Source organism: Cheilinus undulatus, linkage group 5, assembly GCF_018320785.1.
Source record: "Cheilinus undulatus linkage group 5, ASM1832078v1, whole genome shotgun sequence".
NCBI lineage: Eukaryota > Metazoa > Chordata > Actinopteri > Labriformes > Labridae > Cheilinus > Cheilinus undulatus.
The window spans coordinates 42166462-42180698 of NC_054869.1; the positions used below are offsets into that span (position 1 = coordinate 42166462).

A 14237-nucleotide genomic window follows, 5' to 3' on the forward strand; every position below is an offset into this window, starting at 1 on the left:
GCCTCTTTGCTCTCTAACACTTGTAAGACAATTTTCTCCTACACTTAATAGACCTTTTATTCTTCTTTTGGTTTGCATTATGCATGAATTTACAAAGTTTGTTTTTCTGCAACTATTTTTTATTTTGCTGATCTTCTCCAAACAGCCTCCAGCAGCATGAGCCCGTACATATGATGGCATTAATAATAGAAAAGCCCGACCCTAACAGCGCTGCTGCTCCTTCCTCTGTAAAATGAACCCTCTGATTCATGAATCTGATTTAAACTTCTGTTTCTTTCCCAGCTAAATGCCCCCTTCTGTCTTGTTGTGCCTGTTTTTATAGGGAACATATTGGACGGTATGCTGCTGAGAGCGTCCAGTAAGGAGGCAGTGGAGAGCGGGAAGGAGGCAAGTGGCAGCACGGCTCCTGCTTCATCCTCACAGAGACTGCTGTGGTGTCACTGTTATCACCACTGTCCTGATGATTCAACAAATAATACATGCAGGTACTGCTGGAAAATTGTATATGCATACCTCACATAAAATAAGAAAATAGTGGTGACACCATTGTATATGAAGATAACCTCAGTTTGGTGCTTAAAAAGTAAAGCTGCTTTTTAAAATGAATTTGTTTTAGTGTTTAATTTGCTAACTGTAGCTGGCCCTTGTCTCCCAGGACGGATGGTTATTGTTTCACAATGGTGGAGGAGGAGGGGGGTGTCCCGGTGCTGACTGCAGGCTGCCTTGGGCTGGTCGGATCTGAATTTCAGTGCAGGGTAAGTGGATACTGTCATAATATAACCTACATAGCTCTTCTACTTCTGCAGCTTTTATCACAGATCTTAACAAAATTTGATTCAGTAATTTCATTTGGATGGCAATAATCATAAGAGAGTGAATGAAATGCGATTATTTTAACTTAACTTGATGACAGTGAGCATACTTTTATTTTTAGTCCCTCTTTATGTTTATCTTTAGACAGTATTGAAGAAAGAGCTTCCACATATTTGACTGATGTCATGGTGGATTTTTTAAATTGATTAGATGTTTAACAGATGAGATAAGATATACATTCTTTAACCAGCCTTAAATTCTAAAACACACAATTAGAGTGGTCCAAATTTTCCCCACTATTTGATACCAGCAGTTTAAACAAAACACTGAAACTGGAACAATTTCTGCATTGTGATTTAATTCAAGAAGGTGAAACTTTCATATGTATTCTGGATTAATCTCATACAAAAGGAAATATTTCAAGACTTTTTCTTTAAATGTTGATGATTACAGCTTAAAGCTCACAAAAAAATATTATTTCAGAATATTAGAATATCACAAACCATCCCAAAAAAACAAACCTGTCCACCAAAATTTATAATACAGAAATGTTCACCCTCTGGAAAATTCTGCTTGTTTATGCACTTGGTAATTGTTTGGTGCGCCTTCCTCACAAATTACTGCATCTATGAGCCAATCAGTCTGTGGCACACCTGGAGTGTTATGCAGCCCAGGTTGCTCTGTTAGCAGCCTTCAGCTCGGCTGGATTGTTGAGTCTCGTGTCTCTCATCTTCCTCTTCACATTTCCCCAGAGATTCTCTACGTGGTTCAGGTCAGACCAGTTGGGTGGCTAATCAAACACAGTAGTACCATGGTCAGAATACCAGTTTATGGTAGTTTGGGCTTCACTGTGGGCAGTTTAATTCCTGCTTGATTTAATTCTGTTTTAGGACTAGGTGGAACAATCCCTTGATTGATCTTGATCCCTGTAGAGTGGGCAGTGATGGAACATCCATCAGGGCAGTTTCGAGGCTTTGGCGGCGACGGCTGGTTGGGTGGTGATGGTGATGGTGGTGGTGGGCACCCTCCTTCACTGGTGTTTTGATGATAGGCCCACGACACCTCCAGAGAGCTCATCGGCAACACCTGGCATCCCAGGTGTGCCCCCCTCTGCTTTCAACCCTTATGTGCCACTGGTATTATTTCGAGTCTCGCCTCTTCATCCATAGCCACCTGCTCGCTTCTTCTGCTGCCCCTGAGAGAGCTTTGATGGTTTGACGTTGGGTTTGACCTTGAATTCCCACATCCTTAAGCAGCCTGATGGTTGATTTGCCCACAAAGCCTCTGCAGCCGACTTCCACTGGGCAAACCTTGGCTTTCCATCCTTGTTGCTCAGCGTCCGCTGCTAGGTCAGCGTACTTAAAGCTCTTGCGTTTGAAAGCTTCCTCCACAGCGTCCTACCAGGGAACAGGGAGCTCTGTGATGTAGGCAGTGTGGAGTGAAGAGGACCAGAGCACGAGGTCTGGTCTGAGACGTGTTGTGGCGATCTCGGGTGGGAAGCCAACCAGAATATGCGTGAGGTTTACAGTGGATAGACAGAGGGGGCACGTGGGGTCTTCTCCGTACCATTGGTTGAGGTTAGAGGGGGAAGGCAGGACATCGTATGTGGCACGTTGAAAAGGAAATCAGTATCTCCATAAAGCTTCTCAGCAAATGGAAGCATGAAGTGCTCTAAAGTCTCCTGGTAGATGGCTGACAGCGTTGACTCTTCAGTAATGACCTTCTGTGGCTTGCCCTCCGTGTGAAGGGTGTCAATGATTGTCTTATGGACAGTTGTCAGGTCATCAGTCTTCCCCATGATTGTGCTTGTGTGTACTGAACCAGAGTGAGAGAATGAAGACTCAGGGAACCTTTGCAAGTTGGACTTTTCCATAACACTGAGATTATGGATTTTTTGAGCTTTAAGCTTTTATCTTTAAAATTAAAACAAAACAAGTGAACAAAGAAGAGTAAAAATGATAAAAATGGATGTAAATTATTGTCTTTTCTGTCTCCAGGACACAGGGAATTCGCGTCAAAGGAGATCTCTGGAGTGTTGCACGGACCAGGATTACTGTAATAAAAACCTGCATCCCACGCTGCCACCCCTCAAACCGCCCCGTAAGTTCATCTTTCTCCTCTCATCCTTCCACAGATCTTTTTCTGCTTGTGAAACTGAAGAAAGATCTTGAAGGGCCCTTTTGTTTTCCAGCTGGCAGGTGACGGGGGACAGTGATACAGACAGGGTCCAGAACTGTGGCTGACAGTGTTAGCACACAGGATTCACAGATAGAGATATCATGACATTGTTAGAGTCAAAGACGCCTAAAGTGGCGAGTTACTGTCAAACTGCCCTGCTGCTCGCCATAGCTGCCGGGTGTCGGGAGAATAGCGAGGTCTCTGCTGTGTAAAACACTACCCTCCATGTGCGAGGCTGAGAGTCCTTTTGTGTATTGGAGAGACAGTAAGCTTAGATTCCCAGGGAAATCACAAGCCGCAGCAGACACCGGGGGCGCAGTCATCAATCTGAAACCCTATCAGAGAGGATCAGGGAGAGAATTCATCGACTATACTGAGGGCTTCCTCTCGCTGTTGACTGGGGCCCCGAGGGACGGGAGTGTGTGCCAGGAGAAAATGAAAAATTGATGAGTGAAATATGATTTGTATTTGATTTACTGTACGCCAGTTCTTTCAAATGACTTGTAAGGATGACTGATTTCTGGGTATAATTTTCTCTATAGCTGTCCCTTTTTATTTGAGGGGTATCAGAGATTTTGCAGATAATGATTAACAGCATTTTCTCTTAAAATGTGTTGTCATTGTCCTTTAATAAGATCAATGTTTGTAACAGTAAAAAGGCAAATATAATGGATTCTTTTCCTGACATATTTTCATGTGTCCTCTTGCCTTTATCACATTTTTCCTCCACTCCTTGCCTACTTTTTTTTACCTTTTATCCCTCGTTTCTGCCCCCTTTTCCAGTCTACGTAGACGGAAAGATCCACCACATGGCCTTGCTGATCTCAGTCACTGTGTGCAGCATTATCCTGGCCATCATTATTGTCTTCTGCTACTTCAGGTAATAAAGTTCACATTTTTCTTTAGTTTACAGCCTCATTTTAAAGCCCTCGGACATCACCTGGATGGAGTGTACCTCTGGATTTTGTATCACTTTATCTTCAGCTCTTTTTGCCTTCTCTTATAAGCCCACTAATTTTGTTTCTCTGCAGGTATAAGCGGCAAGAGTCCCGTCCCAGGTACAGCATCGGTCTGGAGCAGGATGATACCTACATTCCCCCTGGAGAGTCTCTGAAGGATCTGATAGAGCAGTCACAGAGCTCAGGCTCAGGCTCAGGGCTCCCTCTATTGGTGAGATACTTGTATTACACCATTAAGTTAAAGAAGGACAGAGAAGGGTGCATGGCATCATACGTCAGTGAATTAACACACGTTTTTTTCTTTAACTTGCTTTATATTTGTGAAATAATTATGAATAATTTGACCTAAGTGTAAGGAAGAAATGCTTGTTTTTAAGGATGTTTGAATCCAGACCACTTTGAGTGTTGATGGAAACTAAATTTTAATTTCTCTTCATTCAATTTGCAAACACAGAGGTGATATATAGGTGATAAAACAACTATAAAAACAAAGAAAGTTTATATGTGTACAGAACAGACATAAAACTCCAAATTGCTTATCTGAGGACAGGTACGGTGATGGATGGATGGGCCTGTGCAAATTTGGCAGAGCCTTTCAATATGAAAAGTTTGAACTGTTTCCCCTACACTTTGACAAATATGTTCTATACTTTCTGAGAAAGATGCTAGAGGTGTTTGAAACATTCAGCCTATGATAGAGACAATCTTTAGTTTACGGAGCAACTTATGAGTCATATTAATTTATTAATTGGCCCTAGTGAATCATGCAGTTATTACTGCCCAGTGCAAAAATATTACTCTGTTCAGTTTCTGCTATGCTAAAGACCCTTAAATCAATCCTCTGAGAACTGTTCTTCAACTTATCAAATGTTTTTTTGTGTGAAAAGATGGATTATCATTGGTTTATTAAAAAGACAGAGGGCAAGAAGGAGAGAGAGAGAGAGAGAGAGAGAGAGAGAGAGAGAGAGTTCCCATGGGAAAAGAGCAGGTCACAGCACTGTCAGTTTGATCTTTGATTAGAAACAATTTGAATGATTTTGAATGATTTTTAAAAAACAAAACTAGTGCTGAAACTGGTTTTGTCAGAGAGAAAAATCCTTCAAATCAACAGCATAAAGGATAAAATAAACATGTCTTTTTTTTTAGAACAAATAGAAATCATTAACCTCATGCCCCAGCAGTTTAATATCATTGTAATCACTTGCACTCATTCACTCAGGGCAAATTTCCTGAATTTTCTTCTTTTGTGAGGGGGGCTGGCAGCAACATTTCCACATAGAGCCAGGATTTAATCTAAAAAAGATCTGTTTCAGCATTCATTCATTCAGCTTTGTTTTGTGCATGTGTGAAAATGTCTTTTTTATTATTTTTCCCCCTCAGGTGCAGAGAACGATAGCCAAGCAGATCCAGATGGTAAAGCAGATAGGCAAGGGGAGGTACGGCGAGGTTTGGATGGGAAGATGGAGGGGAGAAAAAGTGGCTGTCAAAGTTTTCTTCACCACTGAGGAGGCCAGCTGGTTCAGAGAGACGGAGATTTACCAGACGGTCCTTATGAGACATGAGAACATACTGGGTAAGAATTAGCTCCGTCTTTGCTTGTCTCTACTCGTCTTACTTATTTTTAACCATTTTTCCAATCCCAGTGGAAGTCGTTGCCTTTTAAAGCGTCTGTCAACGTTTTGCCCATCTCAGTATTTAGAATTTTCACACCAAAGCAGCAAAATCTTTAAAGTTTTGACTGGATCTTTCTTGTTGGCCATGACAGAGCATGACTTCAAAGACTGCTGCTCAAGCTGCTGTTACTGTTGCTGTGTCTCATTCATGTTTTGTGCATGTTTTTCTCTGCCATTGTCTGTATGTTGTCGACTATTCTCGCCCCACCAATTCACTTTGACAAGGCTCCCAAGAGAGTTCATTTATAGGGGGTGAGGAGTTCATCTTTTGTTATTGTTTTGATTGAGAGCCCCCAAGGCAGCAGAATTTCCATACTGTGCATTTAAACATATTCACAATAATGTCAGTTGTCTTTTATAGCATTTATCAAAGTGCCTTAAAGGGATATTTCAGTATTTTTTGAGTGTATTTGTTGCAATGCAAAGTGCCACAGATAGAGGCCTCAACTCATTTGCCTCACTGCCTTAATTCTACATGGCATAGTTTCACCAAGGTGTTGGAACCATTCCTGAGATGTTGGTCCATATTGATGTGATAGCATCATGCAGTTGTTGCAGATTTGTCAGCTGCACATCCATGATGCAAATTTCCTGTTCTGTCACATCCCAAAGGTGCTCTACTGGATTGAGATCTGGTGACTGTGGATGCCATTGATATACAGTGAACTAACTGACATGTTCAAGACTCCAGTTTGAGATGATTTGAGCTTTGGCGCATAGTCCTGCTGAAAGTAGCTATCAGAAGATTGGTACACTGTGGTCATAAAGGGATGGATATGGTCAGCAACAATACTCAGTTTAGGCTGTGGCGTTTGAACAATGCTCAATTGGTACTAAGGGACCCAAAGTGTGCCAAGAAAATATCCCCCACACCATTACACTGAGACCACAGTTGATACAAGAAAGTATGGATCCATGCTTTCATGTTGTTTAAGCCAAATTCTGACCCTACCATCTGAATGTTGCAGCTAATATTGAGATACATCAGACCAGGCAATGTTTTGCCATTATTCTATTGTTCAGTCTTTGTGAGCCCGTGTGAATTGTAGCCTCAGTTTTCTGTTTTAAGCTGACAGGGGTGGCACCTGGTGTGATCTTCTGCTGCTGTAGCCCATCTGTTTCAAGGTTCAATGTGTTGTGTGTTCAGAGACTCTATTCTGCATACCTTGGTTGTAACAACATTATTTCAGTTACTGTTGTCTTTCTATCATCTCTAACCAGTCTGCCTATTCTCCTCTGACATCTGACATCAACAAGGCATTTTCGTCGAGACAACTGCCGCTCACTGGATATTTGTCCTTTTTCTGGCTATTCTCTGTAAACCCTAGAGATGGCTGTGTATGAAAATCCCAGTAGATCATCATGGAAATACTCAGACCAGCCCGTCCGGCGCCAGCAACCATGCCACATTCAAAGTCACTTTAATCTTCCCCGTTCTGATGCTCGGTTTAAACTTCAGGAAATCCTCTTGACTATGTCTATATGCCAAAAGCATTGAGTTGCTGCCATATGATTGGCTGACTGACTCATTGTGTTAGGTAGCAATTGAACAGGTGTACCTAATAAAGTGGTCAGTGAGTGTATGTAGCACAGCAGGGCAGTATATCTCCACCTAACATAGAGTTGACAAACATGCCGCTAATGATGAAGCCATTGCCCTATTTCATATATACTGGGACGAGGGAAGTAGTCCTGCACTGTAAACAAAGTTTGATTCTGTCGCATGATGTTGAATAGTTATTGTGACACCTAAGATATTAAAACAAGTTTATAGAAATAATTAGTCTTGTCATGGTGGTCTTGTTTGCTTTATTAGGTAATAAAGAAAGGTCTTTGAGTTTCACTCTGTTTCATAATCATCTAAAAACTCTTTAACAGGGATTTGAAGGGGCGTATGTGAATACTTCTTCTAAAACAGCAGCAGTGACCATCGACAGACTAACAGACAGCTTAAATGGTGTATTAATCAGTGGTTTAATGAAATGATCGATGAACTAGCAGGCCAAAAGCTTGCAAAAAGTGAAAGAAAAACAAACTGTCAATAAAAGTGTTGGAATTAAACTTGTCAGGCCTTAACTAGGCTGTACCACACAGCATTAAGTGCCAAAACAGATCAATTATCGCCAGGAGACCCAACACCAACACACACAATTATAAAGTAGACAACGACGGACTGCAGACTAATGCTCGCATAATTAAACGGCACAAGATGCATAGTAATTAAGCAGAGGAGCAAAAGATCACTTGCCAGTAAACTAGAAGACAGATGAGATGCTGCGATGCATAATCCTCCCTCAGTGGAGGCTACATAATGTTTTATAATGTCTGCCTTCAATTTTAGAGCCGGAGCTGCAATAAAAATGTATTTTTAGACAAAGTCTGAGGAGATTTATAAATTGAAATTACTTTTTTTAACCTCTGTGCAATTCTCCATCCCCTCACAGGTTTTATAGCTGCTGATATTAAAGGAACTGGCTCCTGGACTCAGCTCTACCTGATCACAGACTACCATGAAAACGGCTCTCTGTACGACTACCTCAAATCAACCACGCTAGACAATAAAGCCATGCTGCGACTCGCCTACTCCTCTGTGTCAGGCCTCTGTCATCTCCACACAGAGATCTTTGGCACCCAAGGGAAACCTGCCATTGCCCACAGGGATCTGAAGAGTAAGAACATACTGGTGAAACGGAATGGGACGTGCTGTATAGCTGACCTGGGACTGGCAGTCAAGTTTATTAGGTGAGAGTGTTAGGGAGCAGAATTTTCTCTCTCTTTGGTAGGAAAACTACCACATTTCTCACAATATGTTTTTCTAAGGATTCAGTCATATGCATAAATTATTTGTCATCTATTTTCTGGTTGTTAATATCTTTTATCACCGCCCCTACAGTGACACCAATGAGGTAGACATCCCTCCTAACACCAGAGTGGGTACAAAGCGCTATATGCCTCCAGAGGTTCTGGACGAGACTCTGAACAGAAGTCATTTTCAGTCGTACATCATGGCCGACATGTACAGCTTCGGGCTCATTCTCTGGGAAATCGCTCGACGTTGTGTCTCAGGAGGTAAACTCTTTATTTTTTTCCTTTTTTAAAGCCTCTTATAAAAGCCAGACTGCCACAAAAGGAACTTGCACATTTTTCGTGGTCACTGAGAAAGGATCTAGAAATATTTTAGGGCTCTCTTCTTAGAGAAATTATCAAATTTCAACCAAAAAGCTGCTTATGTATGTTATATATTATAAATCATACTCTAATAAACCTAAAGCATAATTTTTTCATTGTTCATTGATGATCACAACTCTTACATTTGCACTTATAAACCCAAGTTCTAAAATAGATGGGATGGATAGTGATTTGCATATCCCTTTCAACCTATATTTAGCATAAAGTGGGAAACTATGTTTCTCTTATTTGTTTGTTTTAATGAAAATATGCACATATTTTTTGGTTTGGTGCCTGCAATGCATTCCAAAAAAGTTGGGACAAGGATATGTTTACATCTGTATTTAATCAACTTTTCCTCAAACAACACTGGGATATCTGGGGACTCAAGACACTACTTGCTGATGTATTGAAAGTGGAATTCTTTCCTATTCCTGGTTGATGTACATCTTAAGTTGCTCAACAGTCAGGGGTTGTTTTTCACACCATAATTCATATTACATTTTAATGGAAGACAAGTCGACTGCATGCGGGCCACTCTAGTGCCTGCCCTCTTTTAATGTGAAGCCATGTTGTTGTAACTTGTGCAAAATGTAGTCTGCCGTTGTCTTGCTGAAATAAGCAAACATCTGGCTGGAAGCACATCTTGCCCCAAAACCTGTATCTACCTTTCACTACTAATGGTGCCTTAACAGATGTGCAAGTTACCCAAACAATAGGCACTTATACACCATATCCGTATACCACCACAGATGTTGTAACTCGCATTGATAACAGTCTGGTTGGTCCTTTTCCCCTTTGGCGAACTTCATAGCCGTCATTTCCAAAAACAATCTGGAATGTTGACTCATCAGACCACAGTCCGCTTCTCCACTTTAGGTCAGTCTATCTTAGATGAGCTCTGGCCCAGGGAAGTTATTGATAAATGCCTTTCCCTTTGCATGACAGTCTTAATTTACATTTGATAAATTTTCTAGGGACTAAAGATAATGGTACTACCACATATTACCAATTAAATAAATAGTTTTGAGTATGTTGTTGCAAACAAAGCCTCACTTGCTGTCATAATTAAATTTCAAGTTAAACCTTTATATCTTGAAGTTATGTTATTTGGGTAATGTCATAAAATATACTGCTGATGATGAGACCATATAAAATGTGAAGTTACGCCGTAGGGAGCTGTGGCAGGCATCTTTTAAGAATGGTGAACAATCCTAGCAGTTTTTTTTGTCTGAAAACTGTAAAAGCTGACATTGTATGGTAGGACTGCTGAATTACTGAGTGCTAAAACATATTTCATGATCAAGCTGAGGGAAAATAAGGCATTTAAAAACACACTGGAAATTAAGACAAAGGAACTTCAACAAACAGAAAACAGCATAAGTGATTTATATCAATGTTAAAAAAAAATTTGACTTCAGAAATTGAAATGTTATATGGGAGATTAAGGTTTAATATATAAATTCTATTTTTTATGCCATATTATTAATATTGTGCCATAATAGTGTCAAATATTTTTATGTTCTCCAGGATCAATAAAGGATTATCTTGTCTAATCTTTTTTATGGAGCTGTAAGGACCATAAAACCAAATAATAAACATACCGCTGCTGCATAAACTATTTTAAAAGCTTTTTATTTTGTCTAGTCTGAGCCACAAAGAGTGTCACCCTAACTTTGTGAGTATGTCTGTGCTGCAGATCTTGCACCCTTTGCAAAGCAAAACTGCTCATGAACTTCCACAGTTTTATTGTATTTAAGCTTAAATTGAAAGCACTGAGTCCAAACAGAAAGTAATAAATGTTTGAATATGTGACTGGTGGTGGTTCATCAGGATCATCCTGAGCTGGTAACTCACATGGATCTATATATGCACATTTCTCTCCATTTATCTTTGTTTCACTCTGGAATTCAGTTTTCCTGATAAAGTCATTTTTCATTTCCCTTTTTTCTCCATTTCTTCCCTTCTTGGATTCTCTTGATTATACATAATACATTTGACCATATTTCCTTTCAGTAAAAGTGAAATGCCAGGTAACAGGGAGTGAACAGGACCAAAGGCGAGCAAGTGACCTTGCTCAAAGTTGCGTCAAGTCATCTTCAAATTCCAGGAATTCTGCAGGGTTAAAATGGGGCAGAAACACAATAACTATTAAAGTCCCTATATTTTGTACTTTAAATAAAAGCATTTATCAGTCATGGGAAATGACTACCTGATTGGTCAAAAGGCTTGATTATAACTTAAAATGTATCACTAAAGGTTTGATTTGTGTTTTTCTCCAATGTTAAAGGGGGTAACCCTAGACTTCCCTTACTCAATGGACTGTTTAATAAGTAAAAATCAAAACTTTTGTAAATGAAGACAAAGAAATGTTTAAATACACTGGAAGGCCTACAATAAAATCCAGTGTATAAGCTTTATTTTTAATACCTGTTTTTTATCCTAGAAGTTAACTGCAGCTTTTAATACCAATATGATTTATAGAACGGATTTTGGGGTAGTTTTTGGTAAAGATGCACAGATGCATTTTTGCAACTTTGACAAATGTCTGCATATAGGCTCTTTGCAGATGACTACATGCAGTAGTTTAGAACTCCAGATGGGAGCAAGTAGGTATTTCTGCATAGAGAAACACTACCAAAAAGGTCATGTTTTAAGCTGTTTGCAACTATGCCTTGTGTTTAAATTATGAAAATTAAAACATTCTTTATTCTTAGGCTATTTTTGTGTTTCAAAAGTATTAAAATATTCAGGCAAAAAAAAAAAACTCAAGGTGTAACTGCAGCAGGCAGGAATTAAAAAAGCCTCTGTTTAAAGCTTGGATGAACAGTGCCACACAATGCTTGTGTATGGTCTGCTTCTTGTGCCTATGTGGTCTAGTTTGGTTCAGCACAGTTTTTCATGGTTGAGCTTATTAACCGCTAATCTTGCCCATATTTCTCAGCTTATGTTTGCCCGTTGTGACGGGAAATCTGTCTCTTTTGAAAAATGCAGATTTTTTAGCTCAGCTCAGTGGAGCTGGTTGTTTGGCCTCTAAACAGCTCTTTATTCGGTAACAGTTTGGCTTTTTAAATGTGGATTCAATATTGAAAAAGGATGGGGGAAGGAAAACTGGCACTCAAACGGGAGCTAGCTACAGAGGGCCACATGGAAGAGATTTTTCAAAGAGCTAATTCGTTAATTCTCAGTCACTTAACCCACAAGGTTTATTCGGTTAATAGCACATTACAGTTTCAATTAAAGCATGTTTGTGATAAAAATAGGATTTATATATATATGTATATGAAGGAGCTCAGCTAGCATCTTAGCTCAGCACAAGACTCCTCTAGACACTTGTCTCACTTTATCTGGCAAGACGATGCTAGGAGGTCTGCAAGTGTAGGGATCATACTCAATGTATGTCGAACTTTCCTGATGAAAATTTCAGCAAAAAGGTCCATTTAGAGCTGTAAAGTACTAACTTTCCTCCATTCATTCCTAATGGCTGTCCCTCACTTCCTGACCTCCAACGGACATTCAGGCATCATCAGAATCATAAGACTGCAGAGAATCCTTCATGTGGGTCTAAACAAATTCCAAAAGCCAATGTTTTTTCTGTTTTGTCATACCAATTTAATTCTGGCATATGAACAAACATAACTGCCGAGTCCAAAAAAGGTTTTCTCATGCTGTTGAAGGAGTCAACTTTGACAGACACTGACCTGTTTTTCAAGTTCAAACATGAGAGAAAATATTGGCATAATGGGAGTTTCACACCTGTATCTGCAACCACATTGGGTGCATAGCTTTAAATTTTGGTCAATTACACATTTTACATCTTATCTTCTGTCTCTTTCCTGTTTTAGGGATCCTTGAAGAATACCAGCTGCCGTACCATGAGTTAGTTCCCACAGACCCATCATATGAAGACATGAGAGAGGTTGTCTGCATCAAGAGACTACGACCGTCCTTCCCTAATCGATGGACCAGTGATGAGGTAAGTATTTAAATGTGTGCTTCTTGAAATCAGACAATGAATGACCTGTGTAACACCAGACCGTTTCTCCACAGTGTTTGAGACAGATGGGGAAGCTGATGACAGAGTGCTGGGCCCACAGCCCGGCCTGCCGCCTCACAGCCCTACGGGTCAAAAAGACACTTGCCAAGATGTCAGAATCACAGGACATCAAGCTGTGAGCAGCTACCGCCAGGTGTGTGTTTACACACTGAGAAAGGGCATTAACTATCACACTGGTTCTGGTCCAGGCTGCACAATCCTTTTTTTGTTTTTTGTTTTTTTTTTCCCGAGGAGACATGGTGAGCAAGATCATTACTTCAGAGTCCAAACGCCCAGAAATCTGTAATCCAGCACCCCTGTATGAACAATACAGAACAGAGCTACAATGGTTTACTAAAACTAAAATAAATTTGACAAATGGACGCCCTGTTTGGACTGATGTTTTCACTTCAGGACTCTGAAACCAGCTTCCTGCTCCTGCTGGAGAAAGAGATTGAATTTGGCCTTGTAGCTGCAGAGAATCACAAACAAGCTACTGACCAGTGAGTGGAATAATCTCCGACTGCTTTCTGTGAAAGCTACCTTACCTGTAGATGAAGGTCCGACTGATAGAATGGAAAGGATGTGCTTTATTGCAGCATGACACCTCCTCTCTAAACACTGTCACTCCACTACTGCCTGTTTGTCGTAATTGGATTGAACACATTTTTGTCACTCTTAAACTGTTTTTGGTTCCAATGACTGACTGACACTATGTGACAGAAAAAAGAAAATGTGTATTTTGATGCTTTAAATGTTCTGTTTATGCTGGTTATGTTTGTAGACACTGAAGAAGAGCTATTCATGTATTTTTGAGTTTGGGTTGGTTGAGAAAGTTGCTAACAGATTTTTCCATGTAAAACTCAAACTCTTTAATACTAAATGTTAAAAATAAAAGTTATATGTCCAAAAATTGCTGGCTTGTGCCTTCATATGATAGTGTTTCTTGCTCTGCATGACTAGCGGGGGCAGCTGTTTAAAAAGAGAGCCAGTATAGCACAACGCTGCCCTCCATAGGTGCTCCACTGCAACTACATGGAGGAATGGATGCCAAGGTAATCTAGCTATATTGGTTTTAGATTTTTCATTAGTTTCGTTTTAGAGTGTTAATTAGGGCCCGAGCACTGAGGGTGCGAGGACCTAATTGTTTTTGCTAAAAACGGAAAGTTTGCATGGACTTTTGAGGCCCTCAGCATATTCAAAAAGTTATGAAACTTTGCAGGTGCATCCAGTCTTGTGAAAAATTTGATATTTTCCTGGTTTGCAACATGCCAATTCAAAATTGCCTCAATAGTGCCCCCTAAAAGTTTTAAAAGTTAAGAAATCTTCCTTTGACTTTGTCGTAAATTCATGAAATTTTGTGGACAGATGTGTCTTGGGCAGATCTACAAAAAACCCAGTAGGACCATT

At 40.1% G+C, this 14237-nt stretch overlaps 1 protein-coding gene across 1 annotated transcript in view; it reads left to right on the top strand.

Annotated features, from left to right (window-relative positions):
* The window catches only part of bmpr1ba (bone morphogenetic protein receptor, type IBa), a 156264-nt gene extending 142535 nt beyond the window's left edge, over positions 1 to 13729 (top strand). The window contains exons 4-13 of the mRNA XM_041788291.1: positions 323 to 485; positions 656 to 755; positions 2811 to 2913; positions 3775 to 3871; positions 4023 to 4161; positions 5331 to 5523; positions 8068 to 8365; positions 8517 to 8692; positions 12637 to 12767; positions 12842 to 13729. Coding sequence (XP_041644225.1) covers positions 323 to 485; positions 656 to 755; positions 2811 to 2913; positions 3775 to 3871; positions 4023 to 4161; positions 5331 to 5523; positions 8068 to 8365; positions 8517 to 8692; positions 12637 to 12767; positions 12842 to 12967 — 1526 coding nt within the window. The 3' untranslated portion in view covers positions 12968 to 13729. The remainder of the gene's footprint in view (positions 1 to 322; positions 486 to 655; positions 756 to 2810; positions 2914 to 3774; positions 3872 to 4022; positions 4162 to 5330; positions 5524 to 8067; positions 8366 to 8516; positions 8693 to 12636; positions 12768 to 12841) is intronic.
* Positions 13730 to 14237: the final 508 nt, after the last annotated feature.